General features: G+C 41.5%; 1 protein-coding gene across 8 annotated transcripts in view; it reads left to right on the forward strand.

The window, feature by feature from the left end:
* The window catches only part of CDK5RAP2 (CDK5 regulatory subunit associated protein 2), a 188,181-nt gene that overhangs the window by 54,350 nt on the left and 112,211 nt on the right, over positions 1 to 21,620 (forward strand). For all 8 annotated transcript variants that reach the window (XR_004664314.2, XM_024930066.4, XM_063593922.1 and 5 more), the window contains exons 11-12: positions 902 to 994; positions 7,305 to 7,523. Coding sequence is in view for 7 of the 8 variants with exons in the window: in XM_024930066.4 (XP_024785834.3) it covers positions 902 to 994; positions 7,305 to 7,523 (312 nt within the window). In the remaining variant the exon portion in view is untranslated. The remainder of the gene's footprint in view (positions 1 to 901; positions 995 to 7,304; positions 7,524 to 21,620) is intronic.

Here is a 21,620-nt window from a genome sequence, read left to right on the forward strand (position 1 = left end):
AGGAGTTTGAATGATCACCAGTGTCAGATGCAGCAGAGATTTGCCTCCTAGTGATAGTAGTCACGTTGGGCATGGTGGCTTACGCCTTTTATCCCAACACTTTGGGAGGCTGAGGTCGGAGGATCGCTTGAGGCCAGGAATTTGAGACCAGCCTGGGCAACAAGGTGAGACTGTGTCTCTAATAAAAATACAAAAAAGTAGCTGGATATGGTGGCGTGCGCCTGTGGTCCCAGCTACTTGGGAGCCTGAGGTGGGAGGCTTGCTTGAGCGTGGGAAGTTGAGGCTGCAGTGAGCTGTTATCAGCCACTGCACTCTAGCCTGGGTGACAGAGCAAGACCCCGTCTCAAAGGAAAAAAAAAAAGTCAACATTGTATCACATGTGGGGAGTTCTAGGTCCAACCGAGATCGGAGCCCTTCAGTGTGTCAGGACACTGGTGTCAGAGCTGCTCTGGGTGCTGGTAAAGTCCAGGGTGTGGCCATGGTTGTTCATGGCCAACTCCGGGGTATAGGAGAAAGTCACTGGAGGCTGAGGAATTTGGGGAATACCCAGGCTAGGTGTTGGGTAGGTCATCTATATGGACAGTAATAATTGTAACAGTATGACCAAGGCATTATTTTAGCACTGATGCACATTACCTCATTTAACCTTAACAACACAATAGCTGGGTGAGCGGTGGTATCCTCATTTTACAGTTGAGGAAATGGAGTCTCAAAGATGTTAAGTACCTTGCCTGAAGTTATCCAGCTAGTAAACGGCTAAACTGGAAATCCCACTCGAATCTCTTCTGACTACAAAGCCCTTGATTATAAGCACGACACAATTGAGCAAGAAAAGCATGTGGGCTGTGCAGAGAGGAGAGCCCAGTTACATACTTGGCTGGTATTCGTTATTTTTCCCCAGGTTGAAGAACTTAACTCTGAAATTGAAAAGCTCAGTGCTGCCTTTGCTAAAGCCAGAGAGGCCCTACAGAAAGCACAGACCCAGGAATTTCAGGTAAGTGTTCACTTGGCTTAAGTGGCTGTCTCTTTGATCCTGACCCCTGGTGAGGTGAGGGCTTTGCAGCTGAAAGAACTTGGGTGATTTTAATAAGGAAAACTGTGGGTGGTCTTCAGTGATAGAATTTGCTAGTCTAATTAAAGGGAAATTCTCTACCAGATTTGGGAGCTTTTCCAGCCCCCTCCTCAATATGATAATGATAAATACCTCCACAGTTAGGAGTGCTGAGTGTGCTCTGTGCTAAGTAATAATGCAAGATATGTGGATTATCTCATTTAATCTTCACCAGCCTGTGGGAAAGGTAGTCATCATCCCTCTTGTGTTTTTAAATTTTTTTTTTTTTTTTAAGACAGAGTCCCCCTCTGTCGCTGAGGCTTGAGTGCAGTGATGCAATCTCTGCTCACTGCAACCTCCGCCTCCTGGGTTCAGGCAATTTTCCTGCATCAGCATCCTGAGTAGCTGGCATTACAGCCCACCACCACGCCTGGCTAATTTTTGTATTTTTACTCGAGCCGGGGTTTCACCATGTTGGCCAGGCTGGTCTCGAACTCCTAACCTCAAGTGATTCACCCACCTTGGCCTTCCAAAGTGCTGGAATTACAGGAGTTAACCACTGCGCCCGGCCGTATTTGTGAGGTTTTGAGGCTCAGGAGCGTGTGTAGCTTATTCACTGTCACACAGTTAGCAAGTGGCAGAGCCAAAATTTTAGTGTGGTAATTGCTAATAATAGCAAGAGACATTTATTGAACACATACTATGTGCCAAGGCCTGCTAAGTGCTCCCCATAGATTATCTCAGTTAACTGAACAGCAGCTCTATGAAGTAAGTACTATTAATATCCTTTTTTTTTTTTTTAAACTGCTGAGGAAATCCAAGTTAAGTTTCTAGAGGAAATCCAAGTTAAGTTTCTAGTAACTTGCACAGGTTCCCAAAACTGGTAAGTAATAGAGCTAAGATTTGACTCCAGAGCCAATCTGACTCCAAAGACTGTGCTTTTACTGTCATCCCGTACCTCCCTTACCTGGCTGCTTTGGTCCCAGCTGCTCCTCTCCAGGTTTCTTTTCCAGACCTTGATGTTTTTGACCTACCTTTTCCCTCCTCCCTCGGCCCCCCAATGTTGTACTACAAGGACTCCTGATGGTCAGCCCCTCTTTCTTCCTCATTTTAATTTCGTGTTTTAAATTATTTTAACATGTTTCTTATCATGTTTCTAGTTTTCTTATACAGCTTATACCTATCACTAAATAACTTAATAAATCAATACAGTTTCATCATCAAAGTAAGTCCATACTGCCTAAAGCTTCCTCCTCCCACCCCTTGCACTGATGTTGCTTTTGGTTGTAACGTAGAAGTTAGAAGTTAAATCTGATTTAAGACTGTTTGATTCCCAAGATTCATATCCCATGCCTTATCTTTTGCAGAGCTTTAGTTCACAATAAGAATAATTGAAGTAATTTGGTTTAAATCATGGTACGCTAGGAACATAGACAAATCTTTGCTTTTGGAATCTCAGACTTGCCTTCTCTTACCGTTTTGACAGTGGTTGATGAAATGGAGCTAAGATTACACTTTAGACTGTTTCTCTTTTTCCTTGCCTAGAAAATAACAAGCTTCAGAAGCTGAATTCTTAGGAAAATTATGTTTTCCATTGCTTGGGAAAAAATCTGTTGGCTGCTGATAGCCAGAGAGACCGGTATAAACATTGTGATATTTTACTTGTTATGACGGGTCTTAAAGGAAAGAAAGGAATCTTATACATTTAAATGTTACCCAGATTTATTACATACATTTAACTTAATAACCCCAGTCTTAGTCAAAAGACTTTAAGAATGAGTTTTGAGGTCTTACAATGTACAGTGTTGGTCAAGTTTCTTACCTTGCAGCACACAGAGATCAGGAACTGTTGTAACTCTTCAGGTTATACATGTCGGGTTGGCTTTTCAGAGGACCCTCATTTAATCCTTGCCCGAGGAGGTAGCAGATTTACAAACCAGCGAGTTTTTGCAGGACTTGAACTCAAGTCTGTCTTCAAAGCCTATGCTCTTTCCACTCCTCTGATTGTGTGTGAGTAAATGCACACAATACACCTATATTGGCTATCTCACTGTGAGGTATACATAGTTTGAATGGTGCACAGATACTTGTAAATGCATTTTTCCCCCATGTATTGGGGTCTTTTTGCCAATTGCAGCATGAGTTAAATAGCCAGTGTTCACAGGGTTGGCATCAAGCCTGACACTGAAGCAACAGCAGGTGATCTTTAAACTCTTGAAGTGATTGCCAAAGTTCAGAAGCACAGAGGTGTGAATTCTAATCACTGGTTTCACTGTGAAGGTGATAGTGTGGGCTGGCTGCTGCTACCTCCATACTCATTTTAAAAAAAACTTTCAAATTGGAAACGGCATCCTCCCAGCTATTAAAGTAAAAATGCACATTGTAGGAAATTTATAAAGTACTTAAAGTAGTAGTGAGAGGTTGATAGAAATCATCAGTAAACTCACCTCTTGCCTTGACTCTGTACCTTGACTGTAATGCGTATTTATGCATATATACATATATACTTTAAAAAATTAAATAGGATCATAATATGTATTTTGTTCCATGACCATTTTTAAAAATTTAACATTCTTGCCATGGCAGTATATATAGACCTACCAAGTCTTTTATTTTTTAATTTTTATTTTGAGATAATTGTGGATTTACATATACATCCTTTATACTCTTTACCCAGTTCTCCCAAAGGTAACATCTTGCATAATTGTGATGTAATATCATTGCCAGGTCATTGACGTCAGTGCAGTCCTTTGACCTTATTCAGATTTTTAGCAGTTGACATGCATTTATTTGTTTATGTATGGGGGTGTGTGCATATTTAGCTCTGTGCTGCTCAATCTTTTTAAACAACTGAGTATAGTCCATTATATGGAGGTAACATATTTTTACTGGGAAGAACATGGAGTGGGACATGGATTTGAATCTTGACTCTGCTCTTGTTAACTGTATTAGTACATTCTCATGCTGCTAATAAAGACATACCCGAGACTGGGAATTTACAAAGAAAAAGGTTTAGGCCAGGTGCGGTGGCTCGTGCCTGTAATCCCAGCACTTTGGGAGGCCGAGGCAGGTGGATCACGAGGTCAGGAGATCGAGACCATCCTGGCTAACATGGTGAAACCCAGTATCTACTAAAAATACAAACAATTAGCCAGGTGTGGTGGTGGGCGCCTGTAGTCCCAGCTACTTGGGAGGCTGAGGCAGGAGAATGGCATGAACCTGGGAGGCGGAGCTTGCAGTGAGCCGAGATCGCGCCACTGCACTCCAGCCTGGGCAACAGAGCGAGACTGTCTCAAAAAAAAAAAAAATAATAAAAAGAGGTTTAATGGACTCACAATTCTTTATGGCTGGGGAGGCCTCACAATCATGGCGGAAGGCAAAGGAGGAGCAAAGACACATGTTACATGACACAGGCAAGACAGCATGTGCAGGGGAACTGCCCTTTATAAGACCATCAGAACTTGTGAGACTTTTTCACTGTCATGAGAACAGCATGGGAAAAACCTGCCCCCATGATTCAGTTACCTCCCACCCGGTCCCTCCCATGACATGTGGGGATTTGGGGAGCTACAATTCAGGATGAGATTGGGGTGGGGACACAGCCAAACCATATCACTAACTGTAACCTTGGGCAAGATATTTGAGCTCTTCCAGCCTGTTTGTGCATTGCAAAATCTAGATAATCACCCAAGGTTTAAATAAGAAAGTGTACCTGGGCACAGTAAGTGTTGTTAGCTCACCCTTAAATTAGGTGGTATTTGGACAAAAACAGAGTACTTTGGTCTGTTTTTCAAATTCTTGGTTAATAGTGTTATTGTATATAGCTTTTGGTTTGTGGAACCTCTGTTATTTTTTGATTGGGAATGAAAGATAATGGAGTAGGTAAAGGAAAAGTAGAGCTAGATTTATTTATGTTGTACCCACTGAAATGGCACTTTATGTATCATGATATATATGAGATACATCTCATGATATATCTCATGATATATGAGATACAGCTCATATGAGATATATGATATATGAGATACAGCTCATATGAGATATATGATATATGAGATACAGTTCATATGAGATATATATGAGATACAGCTCATATGAGATATATATGAGATACAGCTCATATGAGATATATGAGATATCTCATGAGATATATCATGAGATATCACATGATACATATATGATATATCTCATGATATATGAGATGTATCATGTGATATATCTCATATGATATGTGATATATGAGAGAGAGATATATATATATTTTTTGAGACAGAGTCTTGCTCTGTCATCCAGACTGGAGTGCAGTGGCGCAATCTTGGCTTACTGCAACCTCTGCCTCCTGGGTTCAAGCAATTCTCCTGTCTCAGGCTCCTGGGTAGCTGGGACTATAGGCACATGCCACCATGCCCGGATGATTTTTGTATTTTTGGTAGAGATGGGTGTTTCACCGTATTGGTCAGCCTGGTCTCGAACTCCTGACTTCAGGTGATCCACCCACTTCAGCCTCCCAAAGTGCTGGGATTACAGGCGTGAGCCACCACACCCAGCCTGAGTATCATATTTAATCTTCACAATGACCATATGAAAATAGAGACCATTCCTCCCAAAGTGTTGGGATTACAAGCAGCGAGCCACTGTGCCTGACGAAGGATGTGTTTCTTGATATGAGTGTATTCAGTTTGTGAACATTTGTTGAGCTATACACTGATGATTTGTGTACCTTTCTGTATATATGCTATATTTAGTAGAATGCTGGTAAACCAGCTTTCAGAAAAAAGGAAAAAATAATAATTTAAAAAATAGAGGCCGTTACTTCCCATTTCACAGATGTGTATATATTTGATAATCATATGTATTTTCTTTAGTTAACTGTGTATTAATGAAATACCACATATTCTTGACTTATTTTGCCCATGGACTTTGCTGAAATTACAGTCTCTCAGGCTGGCCATTGAACTAGCATGCTGACCACCTTTTTTTTTTCTCCAAATGAATCTGGGTTTGAGCCATTCTGATGTGGATGAACATTGTAAGTGCTTAGATATATCTCTGCTTTTTGTCAACCTAAATAACAGAGAGAATCTCTCAAAAAGAAAATGATACTTATTCAGGAATAGGACATGGCAGTGGGAATACATGTGCCATAGCTATGTGCATATTCAGGGAGGTTAAGGAAGACAAAGATTTTTAAAGAAAAATGAGAATTACATAACCGTATTGAGATACTTGTCCTTGGCTGCAAGGATCAATAACAAGGATGACACCAGTCGTAGGTTGGATGGGCAGTTGCTGGGCAGATGTCCTTGCGGAAGTATTTTTTGTGTAGGATTGCGGTGGCCTTTGTGCAAGGTTGTGGTTTTTACAGAGTCTTTTGTGATAGTTTTTGTTCTGAGGCATTTATGCCTGAGTAATCTGTCTTCATATACCCGAATCTATTTGTCAAGGTTGTTTTTTTTTGGTTTTATTTTTATTTTTTTAAAGACAAATGAGTCCATTCTGATTCTGACAACTTTCACATTTTCAAATGAAGGTCTTCATTTTCTACCATTTAAAAATGACTTAAATTGTTTTTTAAACCATTATTAAAGTAACATGCTCACTTACCTTAGAACATTTGAAAATACAGAGTTATGACAAAAAAAAGTAACTATAGTCCCACCCAACTAAAGACAGTTACTGTGAAAATTTGTGCTTTTCTTTCTTTTTTCTTTTTTTTTTTTTTTGTGAGACGGAGTCTCGCTCTGTCACCCAGGCTGGAGTGCAGTGGTACGATCTCGGCTCACTGCAACCTCCGCCTCCGGGTTCATGCAGTTCTCTGCCTCAGCCTTCCCGAGTAGCTGGGACTACAGGCACCCACCTCCACGCCTGGCTAATTTTTGTATTTTTAGTAGAGACAGGGTGTCACCGTGTTGGCCAGGCTAGTCTTGAACTCCTGACCTCATGATCCATCTGCCTCAGCCTCCCAAAGTGCTGGGATTACAGGTGTGAGCCACTGTGCCCAGCTGAGAATTTGTGCTTTTTTTCTGGTCCTTTAAGAAAATACTTCTTTCATACAACCATCCGCATCATAAGAAACAGTATCTTATGTTATTCCAAAATCTTCCTATTATTTTTGCTTTGGTTTCTGAATGTTGTCTATGTTAATCTTTTTCTTTTCTTTTTTTCCCCCACGGCGAAAAAGAGCCCAGGTTTCTTGGTTTGTTTCATGAGGTATGAAAATTAGCTCATCTTGCTTCTCTGCCTTCTCTTCTAGGGGTCTGAAGACTATGAGACTGCTCTATCAGGAAAGGAAGCCCTTTCGGCTGCGCTGCGCTCACAAAACCTCACCAAGAGTACAGAGAACCACAGACTGCGTAGAAGCATTAAGAAGATCACCCAGGAGCTGAGTGACTTGCAGCAGGAGAGGGAGAGACTGGAGAAGGACCTGGAGGAAGCCCATCGAGAGAAGAGCAAAGGAGACTGCACCATCCGTGTGAGTACCGCCCTGCCCTTCTGACACAGTGGACAGTGCTTTTGGGGCTATGTGGCTGTGTCTGGTTGTAGGGTGATATTCAGTACAGAAGACTTAAGAAAATATTTCACTTATTATCTCAGTACCTAGAAATGAACAGCTTCATTTGATCTATTTGGTATTTCAGTCCTTTTATTCTCCTCTCTCTCTCTCTCTCTCTCACACACACACACACACACACACACACACACACACAGAGTTGTTATCGAGTTGAAAATACAGTTTTGTATCGTGCTTTTTTAAGTTTAATGTTCTCTCTCTGGTTTGTTGCCATGTCATGAATGTTCTTCAAAAACAATTTTTTTTGTGCCAGCATAATATTTCATCACTTGGATGTATTACAGTTTATTTAACTAGTTCTTTTTTGAACGGCATTTAGATTATTTTACTTTTTTTTTGCCTTATGACTTCTGCAGCAAACATCCTTGTACATAAATATTTATCCACCGATTCTTTGTTGTTTTTTTTGAGACAGGGTCTCACTCTGTTCCTGGGCTGTTCCTGAACTCCTGGGCTCAAGTGATCCTCCCACCTCAGTTTCTTGAGTAGCTGGGATTATAGGCACATGCCACCATGCCCACCTCACTGATTGTTCCTGATAGAGGTATAATATCTGGGCCAAAGAGTATGAATATTTTAAGGACTGTTGTATAGATATATTCAAATTGTTCTACAGAAAGATTATATCAGGTTTCTCTAGGTGATCTTTTTTATGACTGTACTCTATTTAGCATTGGGTATTAGCATTTAAAAATCCTCTCTGAATTTGGTAGACGTATTAAATTTCAATTATACTTAAACTTAAATATTCTGTGTCTTTTAATTTAATCCCTCCTGAGAGTCACATCCAGATACGTAGCCTTGTTGCAATCAGGTAGGATTGGGGTCTGGGTCTGAGTGATCATTGCCATGAAGGTTAATTGAATTGTCTGCCTGAGATCCTGGGCCAGGCAGTCATTAGAGTAGAGGACTCAAAAGAGTACCAGTGGTTAGTTCTCTGGTGGCTGCTGCTGATAGGGACACCAGGATCCGGAAGGTGAAATCCCAGTGTTAACACTGAAGAAAGAATTGAAATGCAAATGTTTGTATATTTTAATAAAATTTTAACAAACATTAATGGATCAATAAAGAAAACCTAGAAAAACTAGAAAATGGTAGCTATAATTCCACTACCCTAGCAAAGTAACTCTTACTGATTTTCTGTACTATCGTTCAGTCCTGATGCCCCTGGGCTCCTGGTCTAATCAGAGGCTAAATACTGTTCTGTCTTTGATCACTTAGTCTGTCATAGGCACCATCTCATAGTGTAGGCTCCAGAACGATCATGTTGAATTATGATGCATACCGTTTCACTGAATAGATTTCACATGATTTACTTAATAATCTCCTTTGTTGGACATTTTGGCTATTTAAATAATGACACAATGAACATCTTTTGACATAAGGATATTTTCTCTTGAAATCCTTAGGATAGATCCTGAGGAGTGAGATTACTGGGTCAGATAGTGCCTATGTATATCTGTACATACATATTTTTTGGGACAGAGTTTCACAGTGTTGCCTAGACTGGAGTGCGGTGGCATGCTCATAACTCACTGCAGCCTCAAACTCCTGGGCTCAAGGGATCCTACTGCCTCACCCTCCTGTGTAGCTGGGACTTCGGGTGGATGCCAACATGCCCAGCTAATTTAATTTTTATTTTTTGTGGAGACAGGGTCTGGCTGTGTTGCCCAGGCTGGTCTCAAATTCCTGGTCTCCAGTGATCTTCGCATCTTGGCCTCTGAAAGTGCTGGGATTACAGGTGTGAGACACTGCACCTAGCCAAAATTTTTTATTTTTTATTTTTTATTATTATACTTTAAGTTTTAGGGTACATGTGCACAATGTGCAGGTGTGTTACATATGTATACATGTGCCATGTTGGTGTACTGTACCCATTAACTTGTCATTTAGCATTAGGTATATCTCCTAATGCTATCCCTCCCCCCTCCCCCCACCCCACAACAGTCCCCGGAGTGTGATGTTCCCCTTCCTGTGTCCATGTGTTCTTGCTGTTCACTTCCCACCTATCAGTGAGAACATCTGGTGTTTGGTTTTTTGTCCTTGCAATAGTTTGCTGAGAATGATGATTTCCAGTTTCATCCGTGTATCTACAAAGCACATGAACTCATCCTTTTTTATGGCTGCATAGTATTCCATGGTGTATATGTGCCACATTTTCTTAATCCAGTCTATCGTTGTTGGACATTTGGGTTGGTTCCAAGTCTTTGCTATTGTGAATAGTGCCGAAATAAACATACGTGTGCATGTGTCTTTATAGCAGCATGATTTATAGTCCTTTGGGTATATACCCAGTAATGGGATTGCTGGGTCAAATGGTATTTCTAGTTCTAGATCCCTGAGGAATCGCCACACTGACTGCCACAATGGTTGAACTAGTTTACAGTCCCAACAGTGTAAAAGTGTTCCTATTTCTCCACATCCTCTCCAGCACCTGTTGTTTCCTGACTTTTTAATGATCACCATTCTAACTGGTGTGAGGTGGTATCTCATTGTGGTTTTGATTTGCATTTATCTGATGGCCAGTGATGATGAGCATTTTTTCATGTGTTTTTTGGCTGCATAAATGTCTTCTTTTGAGAAGTGTCTGTTCATATCCTTCGCCCACTTTTTGATGGGGTTGGCACCTGGCCAATATTTTATACTGGTTAATCATGTTGCCAAATTGTTTGTCCAAAAGGCTGGCCCATTTTATGCTGCCACCAGCAATGTTAGAGTGCACTAGTTTATTGCATGTTATTAAAAGACCTGTTTCTCATCCTTATTCAATGTTATTGAACACAAAATGTATCTGGTTTAGATACTGATGGAATTACAATACGTAACTCCTGAAAGTTTTATTTTTCTAAGGGAGATGAAAATGTTATACAAGACAAAATGCAAAACAATTTAAAAATCCACAGTTAATTAATATAACCTGTACTCAATGCAAAAGATCCTGTGTGATGTGGTAGTCAGGGAAATCTTCTAAGAGGGGCTGACACTTGAGAATGAAAGGGGTCAGATTTGAGTAGTGTGACTTTATATAGATGAAGTAAAGAAAAGGCTGGCCAGAGGGTCCATTTATAGAGCTGCATGTTTCATAGTCAATTCTAATATCTTTCACTATTAGATGACCTTTTTTTTTTTAGTTTAAAACAATTATCCCTCATCCCTTACTGCCATTATAATGTTAGTTTGGTAAAATTTGGATGGCCGAGGATGAGGGGGTGATACACACACACACTCTGTCTCTCTCTCTCTCTGTCTGTCTCTCTCGATAATATATAATATGTAGTTTTTTTATATCATAACTTAGTCTTTGTAATCATTTGAAATTGCTGTATAACATTACATCAAGCGTATATACTGTAATTTTCTTAGGTATACCTCTGTTGTTAGACATTATTTGTTGGTTTCATAATTTACTTATTCATGTAAACTCTGGTGCTTCTAGAAGAATTTTGGGCTGCTGTGGATAAAAAGATGTATTGCTGCATAACATGTATACGTCTTCATATGGAGGTATTTGGGAAGGAGTGGAAGGGGACTATGATGGCAATAGGGCAGGGATTGGGGTGAGTATACTATGGGTAGGACTTTCTTGTGAGTGGTAGAAACCTAGCTTGAACTAAGTTTGGCAGAAAGGGAACTTGATTGCCTTGTGTAACTAAACTGCTGGAAGGACGGGGCACTGGAACACTACCAGGACCAGACTCTCTCTCTCAGAGCTGGCTTCTTTTTCTTGCATCCATACTACAGTTCCAAGTGGCTGGACTCATTGCCAGCCACGCTGGGATCACATCTTCCCGATTTACTGCAGAAGAGGAAGAAGAACTCCCACACTTTGCTGCCCTGGCTGGTTTCTTGTCAGGATGGCCAGACGGGTGATGTACTGAGAATCCCAATTTGGGTCACATGCTTATTGTGCCTTGGCAGAAGGGTGTGTGTGTGTGTGCGTGTGTATAACATCATTGGCAGCCTCCCCTAGAACCACATGTTTGGAAGGGGATGAGCGGGTACCCAGAAAAACTGGTATTTTGTTTCAGGGCACTGGGCAGACCAAAAGCAGCTGTCTACTCTAAGTGCTGTCCTCAGGTGAACATGCCAGTGACTCAGGCTTCCTGGCATCTCATCGTGACTACCTTTACACATCAAGTTACATACATGTTTCCAACAAGATGATTTGGCCGTGGTTTCCTTTTTTTGCATAGATGTTGCATCATAGTTGTATCTCTAGTTAACTTTTGCTTATAGTCTAAGAATTTGATGTGTCCATCTCACATGACTGTTTTATACCAGGTCTTCGAAGTACTGGCTTACTCAGAGCCTGAGGAAACATGGTGGGGTGGTGTCTTTGCATTATGGTGCTAGGATAAATGTACAGTTGGAGCATAACACACTAGCCTTGCATAGCTTACCAGCTTGTTTCTGGTAACTAGGCTCCTTATTTAACTGGAGTGCCTCCTACTCACCAGCTGCTACAGGTGTTGCTTTTGGATTGAAACAGACAGAAAAACCTAGACCTTTTAGTGGTCTGTGTTTCTGTCCTGGCAAAAGAAAGGAATCCATTCATACATTCAGCAACATTGAACACTTTGTGCAAGCCCTCTACTAGACAAGGAGAAAATTCCATAATAGGGACATGAAGAAACAACCACAGGAGCACAGAGAAAGGAAGTGGCTTGCGGGACCAGAGCAGGCTTCTGGGGAAAGTAACTTTTGAACTGGTTCTGAAGTTTGAGCTAGAGGTTAATAGATAGGCAAGGGAGAGGAGGGTTTTGTATAGAAGGCTAAGGTTTAGAGGTGGGAGAGGGTATGGTGATTTTGGGGAAGAAGAGTTTGGGGCTGCAGTAAAGGGTGGTTCCTCTAGGGATGTGTCAGGAGATGAACCCGAGAGAAGTTGGCTTGTGGAGAGCCTTGGATGCAGAGTTTGGGAGCCTGGACTTGAGGTGTAGGCAAGGGGCCCCTGGTGGGGTAGGGTTGGCTATGCCAGTCAGAGGATTGACAGGATCAGATTTGCAGTTTAGAAAGACTAGTCTGATGGATGTCTAGAGGATGGATTGCTGAGGGAAAGCCAGGAAACAAGATGGGAAAAGGCTTTTCCTTAACATGTAAGTCAGGCTCTGAGAGGTCAGGGTTATAGGGGAAAAAGAAAAGGAACCTGTTTCTCTGTAATGGGGATGCTCAGGTGTAGCTTCTGGGGCTTGACTTGGTGCGTATTCAATGCTTCATCCACGAGGACTCTAGGATGTTCAGCTTTGGGTCCCTCTCATGTTTACTCAAATTTTGCTGCATCCCACAGGTAGGATAAAGAAAACATTGGTAAGAACAATGTCCAAAATACAGGTCTTGTTCTCAATTCACATTCAGCTCAATCCTCATTGTCCTCTTTGGTAATGAAAACTGCTATTCAGAGTGGTAGAAATAAAGCAGGTATGATCCTCAGGTGTAGATTGTACTTTACAGTTTACAAAGATTGCCTGTGTGCCCGCGTGATGCTCCCAGCCTTGGGTTTGGGCATAGAAAATGTTTTTCCCATTTTACAGATTAATCTGTGCCTCAGAATTTACACTGCTCAGCCGTTGTTACATAGAAGGTGATATATATGTGACATGGATTCAGGTCTATGGACTCTATCTAATTTCAGGACTTCGCTAAGATACTACGCTGTTGCTATGCTAAACCATCAGTAATTGTGTTGAGAATACTGTGCTTTTGGCAGAAAGGAAGATTGGTATATTTTCAGCTTTTCAACAGACCAGAATAATACATTCTCAAGAACACCCAACTTGAAGTATTCTGGCTAATTGAAGCTGTAAACATTGTAATTTGTTCCTTTTTGTGTTTCAGAAATACTTGCAGAGGTTTATAGAAAGTCATAAGATTAAATGAAATTAAAAATAAAGGCTTTAGGGTTCAGGAAAAATAAAAGTGACTAGCAAAATGGAACTAGAGTGAGTATTTTAATTAATTAATTCATTTGAGACAGGGTCTCACTCTGTCACTCAGGCTGTTGTGTAGTGGCACGATCCTAGCTCACTGCAGCCTTAAACCTTCAGGCTCAAGTAATCCTCCTGACTCAGCCTCCTGAGTAGCTGGGACTATAGACATGCACTACCACACCTGGCTAATTTGTTAAATTTTTGTAGAGAAAGGGTTTTGCTATGTTGCCCAGACTGGTCTTGAATTCCTGGCCTCAGGCAATCCTTCTACCTTGGCCTCCTAAAGTGTTAGGATTATAGGTGTGAGCCACTGCCCGTGGCCCAGAGTGAGTATATAAAAATGCACATTGTGGCCGGGCGCGGTGGCTTACGCCTGTAATCCCAGCACTTTGGGAGGCCGAGGTGGGTGGATCACCTGAGGTGAGGAGTTGAAGACCAGCCTGGTCGACATGGTGAAATCCTGTATCGACTAAAAATACAAAAATTAGCTGGGTGTGGTGGCAGACGCCTGTAGTCCCAGCTACTTGGGAGGCTGAGGCAGGAGAATCACTTGAACCTGGGAGGCAGAGGTTTCAGTGAGCTGAGATCGTGCCACTACACTCCAGCCTGGGCGACAGAGCGAGACTGTCTCAAAAAAAAAAAAAAAAAAGCATGTTGTGATATCCTTCACAGTGCTAAAGAGGGGGACTTACAATTCAACTGGTAGCTCCTGGCAGGGAAAGCAAAAAGAGAAAATCAGTTACAAGGTCTGCAGTGTCTGTAAGATGAACATGTCAAGTAAAAGGACAGCTTTTGCTGGCACTGAGGCCCAAGGAAAGAATTGCCTCTGGTGAGCTTTTATAAAGAGTACTTTGAGCAGTTTATAGCATCTTCAACAATACCCCATTCAACAAAAGCAATTCTGCATGGGGCCAGATCAATGTTATCCAAGTCAGTAAGCTTGTAAGTAGAAGCTTTTCAGTCCCTGGGACTATATCTAGCTGTTTCCCATTATTCTCTTTTCTTGGACAAGAACTACAAAATCAGTTGGAAATGCTGCAGCCCTGTTTTACAGATGAGCCCTGACCTAAAGCCTATGTACAGGATCCAGATCAAGCAGTCCTGGTTTTTGTAGCGTTCTTGAATTTTGATGGTAAGCCAACCATTACTCTTGGATGTGATCAAACCATCCTTTGCTCATGCCAACAACATTTATTGCCAGTCTCATTGTGCCTCTTCTTTAGCATTTTGTAGGGAGGCAATTCTTTTGCTGAAAATTGAGCTTGGATCAGAGGCTTATGAATTCACTGTGTCTGATTGTGCACGAACACTGAGAAGTTGAGCCCCGAGAGTCAGTTCTCCATGTTTGTTTGTTTTAATTGCCTGTGATTGCAGTGACCTAGTGCCGGTTGACTCAGCATGTGTTGTAATTTGCAGTTTTTTATTTATTCAACACATTTATTGAGTACTTGTAATGATATTGTTAGGCTCTGGTGAATACAAGCTTTGGTTTTTACTTTGGTAGTCTTATTTACAGTGAAGAAGGTGAATAAGTGAGGATCACAGATAGGTCCCCTGTATTGTAGTATACCTCCTTGCTGCCACAGGGGCCCATATCCCTTGAAGGAAACTCAGGAGACCTTTACAAAAACAAACAAAAAACCCAGTGTTCCCAAGTCTATGCCCTAACTGGGATGTTTAAAGTGTCCTACTCTTGAGGTTGGTAACACGGATGCAGCTTGGATCCTCACATCTCTGCCTTCATACATCTGAGTTTGATACATTGTCAGAGCCCAGAAACCTGGGCTCTCCTTTTAGTGTGTGTGAGTGTGCACATGTGCATGAATGTGTGTGTTTGGTGAAGGGTGAGGGAAATCTTTATTTTAGGTGCACTCTCTCTGGTTCAGGTGCTTGGTATTCTACTCAGGGTGGGTGTGGGAGAGAAGCAAGCTAAGGTTTTTTTGTTCTCCTTTATAAGCAACATATATTAGACGTTGCCTTGGCCATATTCCCCAGACTATTTCAGAATGCTTTCATCTGTTATGAGACCCGTCATCCGCTACCCTGACAAGTGTGTGCTTCAGTACCTGGGCCCTTAAGCTCTGTGGGGATGCATTTGCTGGCTAAAGCCCAAAAATCTAATTAAAGTGGTACCGGTCACCCAGCTGGCTAATCCCATGTGCTTTGACAGGAGTGGGTTTAATTTCAGGGTAGTTCAGCCTGAACCTCCCAGTTCTCACATGTACTCATTGATGGATATCTCCAAATGAGATTGTGACAGCATTTAGAACATCTCTTGGTAAATCAGAATCAAAACATGGCATTTGGAGACAGTGTCTCTACAGGCTGGTTGGTTAGGGCTAAGACCACAGATCTGAGGTACTATATTTTTTACTAATGGCCAAAGCTCCTCTTGCCCTAAAAAAAATATGTATATATATGTGTGTGTGTGTGTATTAGGTGTGAAAGTTTTGAGTTGGTCTCTTTATAGAATAATGTGCAGTTTAAATGACCTATGTTGGAAGAAGCCTGAAGCCAGAAACACAAGTCAAACTGGTTTGGAGTCCTGGCTCCATTACTTACTAGTTGTTGAACTGTGAACCAGCAAATTTGCCTCTTCGAACCATAGTATGCCCATTTCTTATCAGAATAATAGCGATTAGTTGTTAGGTTTATCTGAGAGAGGGAGTGACACTTAGCATAATACTTGACACATCATAAATGAGCAATAATTGGTAGCTATTTTGATGATGATGCCTTGGCCTCGGGCACTAGAAACGTAGCAATTTCAGTGGCCATCTTTGGAATAGTGGAAAATAGTTCTCAACTTGGGTTGCAATCTCAGCTTCACTTACAAGTGCTTAACTTCTAAGCCAACAGCTTAAACTCATTAAACTTATGTTCACTCCCCTAAAGTGGGGTTGATTATATCTATTTTAGGATTAAACAAATGAATAGTAAAATGTAATGTGTGAGAAAATGCCTACCGTGGTTCCTGGCACAGAGAAGTTGATGCTCAGTGTATCCGATTCCTTCTTTTCTTTCCTGTTTTCCTGCTTTTAATTGTGTGGCAGGTGCTGGCTCAGGACTTTGAATGACAAACCATCACCTGCTAGAATCTACCAGACGGTGTTGATTAATAAATGTTGTCTGCCCTTTTACCAGCCAAGTCACCAAAGCTATAAATTTCTTCCTTGATCAATAGTAACCTCTCCTCTGAAGAAAGTGCTTGTCTGTTCCTTTCCAGCTGATTGATCCCTATAGGAAGGGAGTCGGAGCGCTCTGCTATTGAGAAACTCTGGAGAATCTCAGTGGCTCACACCTGGGGCTGCTGTTAAAGCTGTTTTAAAAGGCTGTCCCCAACAGTTTTCATATGGAATTGCTGTAATCTCCATGGGGCACTAACGGGGAGACTTTCCCTTATGTCACCCTCTCATTTTATCATTTCTGTGCCAGGCTCTGTCCTGGGCACCAGGAGTACAGGACCGAATCAAATCATACACAGTCTCTGAAGGAATCTAGTGAAGAAATAGCATAGAAATACAAAGAGCCAATTAAAATATAGCATGATAAGTCCTGATAGTGGAATGGACCGAATGCTTTGGAAGCACAAAGAATGGAACTGTGCTAAGAGACCAGAGAGGGAGGGAGGGAAGGCTTCACAGAGGAAGTGGATTTGACCTGAGACTTGAAGGATAGGTAGCTGTTTGCCTGGGGGAATGGGAGGTGGGAATGCATTCCTGGTAGCAGGAAGGCCTGTGCCAAGGTTTGGGGTCCATGAATGAGCCTGGCTCATGGGGAACAGTGAGTGGGGCTGGAGAAGGGGGCAACTGGTGAAAGCTACATCAAGCCCTTTGCTCAGAACTTGTGCAGTCATCACAGCTAGCACCATACTGTTAGGTGAGGCACATGTTTGTTAGTTCTGTATGCCAAGGACTGTTTCATTCTGGTGGCCTCTAAGTTTTTTTCCCCCAGCATATGAATTATTTGTTTGAATGAACCGTTATGGAGAGAAAACACAGAAGTGGAGCTGCTCAGGGTGAAGTGAGGTAGGAGGCCTGGCACCCACCTCCACACATCATCTGTTTCCGCCACAGCCCGCAGGAGCAATGAGGCTCCACAAAACGTGGCTTGAACAGTGCTCTCACCTACTAATTCTGGAAATTCTCCTTACATCACAGAGTATCTCTTCCTCATTAAGATTGTGGAGAAATTTCCTTTGTATATTTAAAGGTAACCACTGAGCACTTTGACAAGCTTTCTCGCAGTGAAACCTGATAAGGTGGAAATTTGATGGATGAGAACCTTCTCATTCTCCATCTGGCCAGAGATAAAACAAAACTAGCTGGCTGGAGGAGGAAGTGTGAGGGCTTGGCTTTTCATTTCTAATGTGATTCTAAGATTTTAGAACATGTTATTTTCCAAACAATCCACCATATATATATATATATATATATATTTTTTTTTTTTTTTTTAATCAGCCAGTCTGCTCTAAGAGAACCCTGCCATGCAGAGGCAGCTCTCAGCCCAGTGCTGGTCCAGAGTGCACCTGTGAATCTTAAGGGAAAATTGCCCATTAGTGTAGAAATTGAGGCCATTAGTTGACATCATCATACAGGTCTTGCTGTGGCAGCACTAACTTTAAATCAAGGCAGTAGTCTGGTGTAGGATAGGGTTCTTTTTTTTTTCCTGTGTAAACTCTTTGTTCAGAAGCAAATAAAACAGATGCACCCAGGGGGGCTCTGCAGATTCCTTAGGATGGTGGCTTTTTTTATTGAAATAAAATACAATTTTCTGTGGTCTTCCCTAAGCTACTGAGTCAATTTCTAGAGGAAGGCCCAAGAACATGTAGTTAGAGGGTACTGATATCCAACCAGGTTTGGGTATTCCTAATCCTAGAGCTTCTTGGATTTGGCTTGTAAAACCACTGGTAGAGTGAAAAGAATACAGGTAGGCCTGGTTTCAAATCCTGCTTCTACTACTTTTTACCTATGTTGCTTTGGTTAAGTTGCTTGAAGTCTTTGAACTTCAGTTTTCTGATTGGTAAAATGGGTATAATTAAGGTACAGACATCCCTCAGGAGATATTAGGGATTGGAATAAAGCGAGTCTTATGAATTTTTTGGTTTTCCAGTGAATATAAAAGTTATGTTAACACTATACTGTGGCCTATTATGTGTGCAACAGCATTACGTCTAAAATAACAACATACATACCTGAATTAAAAATACTGCCAGAAATACTAATGATCATCAGAACCTTCAGCTAGTTGTAATCTTTCTTGGTGGAAGGTCTTGCCTCAATGTTAATGGCTGCTGACTGATCAGGGTGGTGGTTGCTGCAAGAATGAAGTTTGCCACATTGATTAACTCTTCCTTTCACAAAATATTTCTCTATGGCATTTGATGCTGTTTGTAGCATTTTACCCACAGTAGAACTTCTTTCAAAACTGGAGTCAGTCCTCTCAAACCCTGCTACTGCTTTATCAACTAAGTTTACATAATATTCTAAGTCTTTTGTTGTCATTTCAACAATGTTCACAGCATCTTGAGATGGAGAAGTTTCCATCTCAACAAACTACTTTCTTTGCCCATTCATAAGAAGTAATTCCGTATCTGTTCAAGCTTTATCATGAGATTGCAGCAATTCAGTCACATCTTTAGACCTCACTTCTAGTTCTCTTGCTATTTCCACCACATTAGCAGTGAAGTAAAGTCTTGAATCCCTCAAAGTCATCCATGAGGGTTGGAATCAAATTCTTCCAAACTCCTGTAATGTTGGTATTTTGACCCTTCTCATGAATCACAAATGTTCTTAAGGGCATTTAGAATGATGAATCCTTTCCAAAAGGTTTTCCATTTTCTTTGCCCAGATCCATCAGAGGAATCACTCTTTACAGATGTATTTCTTAAAGACTTGAAAAGTTAAAATTACTCCTTGATCTGTGGGTTGCGGAATGGATGTTGTGTTAGCAGGCATGAAAACAACATTCATCTTCTTGTACATCTCCATCAGAGCTCTTGGATGACCAGGTGCATTGTCAATGAGCAGTAATATTTTTAAAGGAATCTTTGTTTCTGAACAGTAGGTCTCAACAGTAGGCTTGAAATATTCAGTAAACCATGCCGTAAACAGATGTGCTGTCATTTAGGCTTTGTTGTTCCATTGTAGAGGACAGATAGAGTAGATTTTGCGTAATTTTTAAGGAGTTCTGGAATCATAAGTGAGCACTGGCTTCCAGTTAAAGTTACCAGCTGCATTAGCCCCTAATAAGGAAGTCACCCTGTCCTTTGAAGTTTTGAAGCCAGACATTTACTGCTCCTCTTTAGCTATGAAACTCCTAGATGGCATCTTCTTCCAGTGTAAGGCTGTTTCATCTGCATTGAAAACCTGTTTAGTGTAGCTACCTCCATCAGTTATCTTAGATCTCTTGGATGACTTACTGCAGCTTCTACATCAGCACTTGTAACTTTACCTTACACTTTTATGTTACTTAGATGACTTATTTCCTTAAACCTCAGGAACCAACCTCTGCTAGCTTCAATTTTTGTTTTTTCTTTTTGCAGCTTCTTCACCTCTCTTAGCTTTCATAGAATTGAAGAGAGTTAAGGCTTTGCTCTGGATTAGACTTTGGCTTAAGGGAATATTGTGACTGGTTTGATCTATTCAGACCACAACTTTCTCCATATCAGCAAGGCTGTTTAGCTTTCTTACCATTCATATGTTCACTGGAGTAGCACTTTTAATTTCCTTCAAGAATTTTTTCTTTGCATTCACAGTTTGGCTAACTGGTGCAAGAGGCCTAGCTTTTGGCTATATTGACTTTTGACATGCCTTCCTCACTAAGCTTAATCATTTCTAGCTTTTGATTTAAAAAGTGAGAGACATGTGACTCTTCCTTTCACTTGAATACTTAGAAGCCATTATAGGGTTATTCACTGGCCTAATTTCAATTTTGTTGTATCATAGGGCATAGGGAGGCATGAGGAGAGGGAAGGAGACACGGAATGGCCAGTTGGTGGAGCTCTTGGAATACACTTTTATCCGTTAAGTTTGCCGTCTTATATGGGTGTGATTTGAGGCACTGCCAAACAACTGGAATAGGAATATCAAAGATCACTGATCACCATAACAGATACTAATAGTGAAAAAGTTTGACATATTGCAAGAATTACCAAAAGGTGACACAGAGACACGAAATGAACACATGCTGTTGGAAAAGTGATGCTGACAGACTTGGTTGATGCAGGGTTGCTGCTGACCTTGAATTTGTAAAATACAAAATCTCTGTGAAGTGCAGTAGAGCAGAGCACAATGAAATGAGCTGTGCCTGTACCTGCTTCATAGGGTTGTGAGAGTTGAGTGAGGTGATGGGTAAAGTGCCCAGCACTCTCCTAAATGTCATAGAGTTTGTAGAAGAAAATGTTGAGTGGTATTTTATGAGGATGATTGGTGATGGCCTGAGTAATCAAACTGGACCTTGTGGAACAGATGGCACTTGAATTGGGCCTTGAAGGATAGCGTGCTTTCTCTAGGTGGAACTGGAGGGAATTTGTACTTTTTCCAGGTGGGGGGGACTGGTAGATACAGGCAGAGAGCCTGAAAGTATGTTAATGAAGTGGTTGGATGAAGGGGACTGGTTGCAGATAAAGCTGAAATGTAAGCTGAAGCCCACTAGTAGGAGCCTTGAGTAGACTCCTCGTAGGGTAGCTTCATTCTGCAGTTAACTTGGAGTCAACGAAGGATGCTGAGCAGAGATGTAATGATCAGAGGTCTACATGTGGTTTAGTGGGGTGAACCCAGAAGTAGCAAGACCAGTTAGGAAGCTGTTGGAGCTGACTGGCTGGGAGCTGAGTTCTGAAGAAGGCAGAGGCAGTGGGATGCGGGGTAGGGAGCTGTCTGGCAGGAGGAATACCTTTCTTAGTACTGCAGCTTCTACCCTTCTTCCTTTATAATTAAGGAGGGAGGAGTTACTAATCTGAGTGATGAGAGTTCAGGATATTTTGGGGGCCATTCTTGTTAATGGGTGAGTTATAAGAACCCAAGTTCCAGATTCTTTTGCTTTCCTGCTCCAGATGTAGCCAGGCCTAGCCTTT

Source organism: Pan paniscus, chromosome 11, assembly GCF_029289425.2.
Source record: "Pan paniscus chromosome 11, NHGRI_mPanPan1-v2.0_pri, whole genome shotgun sequence".
In the NCBI taxonomy this organism is placed as follows: domain Eukaryota; kingdom Metazoa; phylum Chordata; class Mammalia; order Primates; family Hominidae; genus Pan; species Pan paniscus.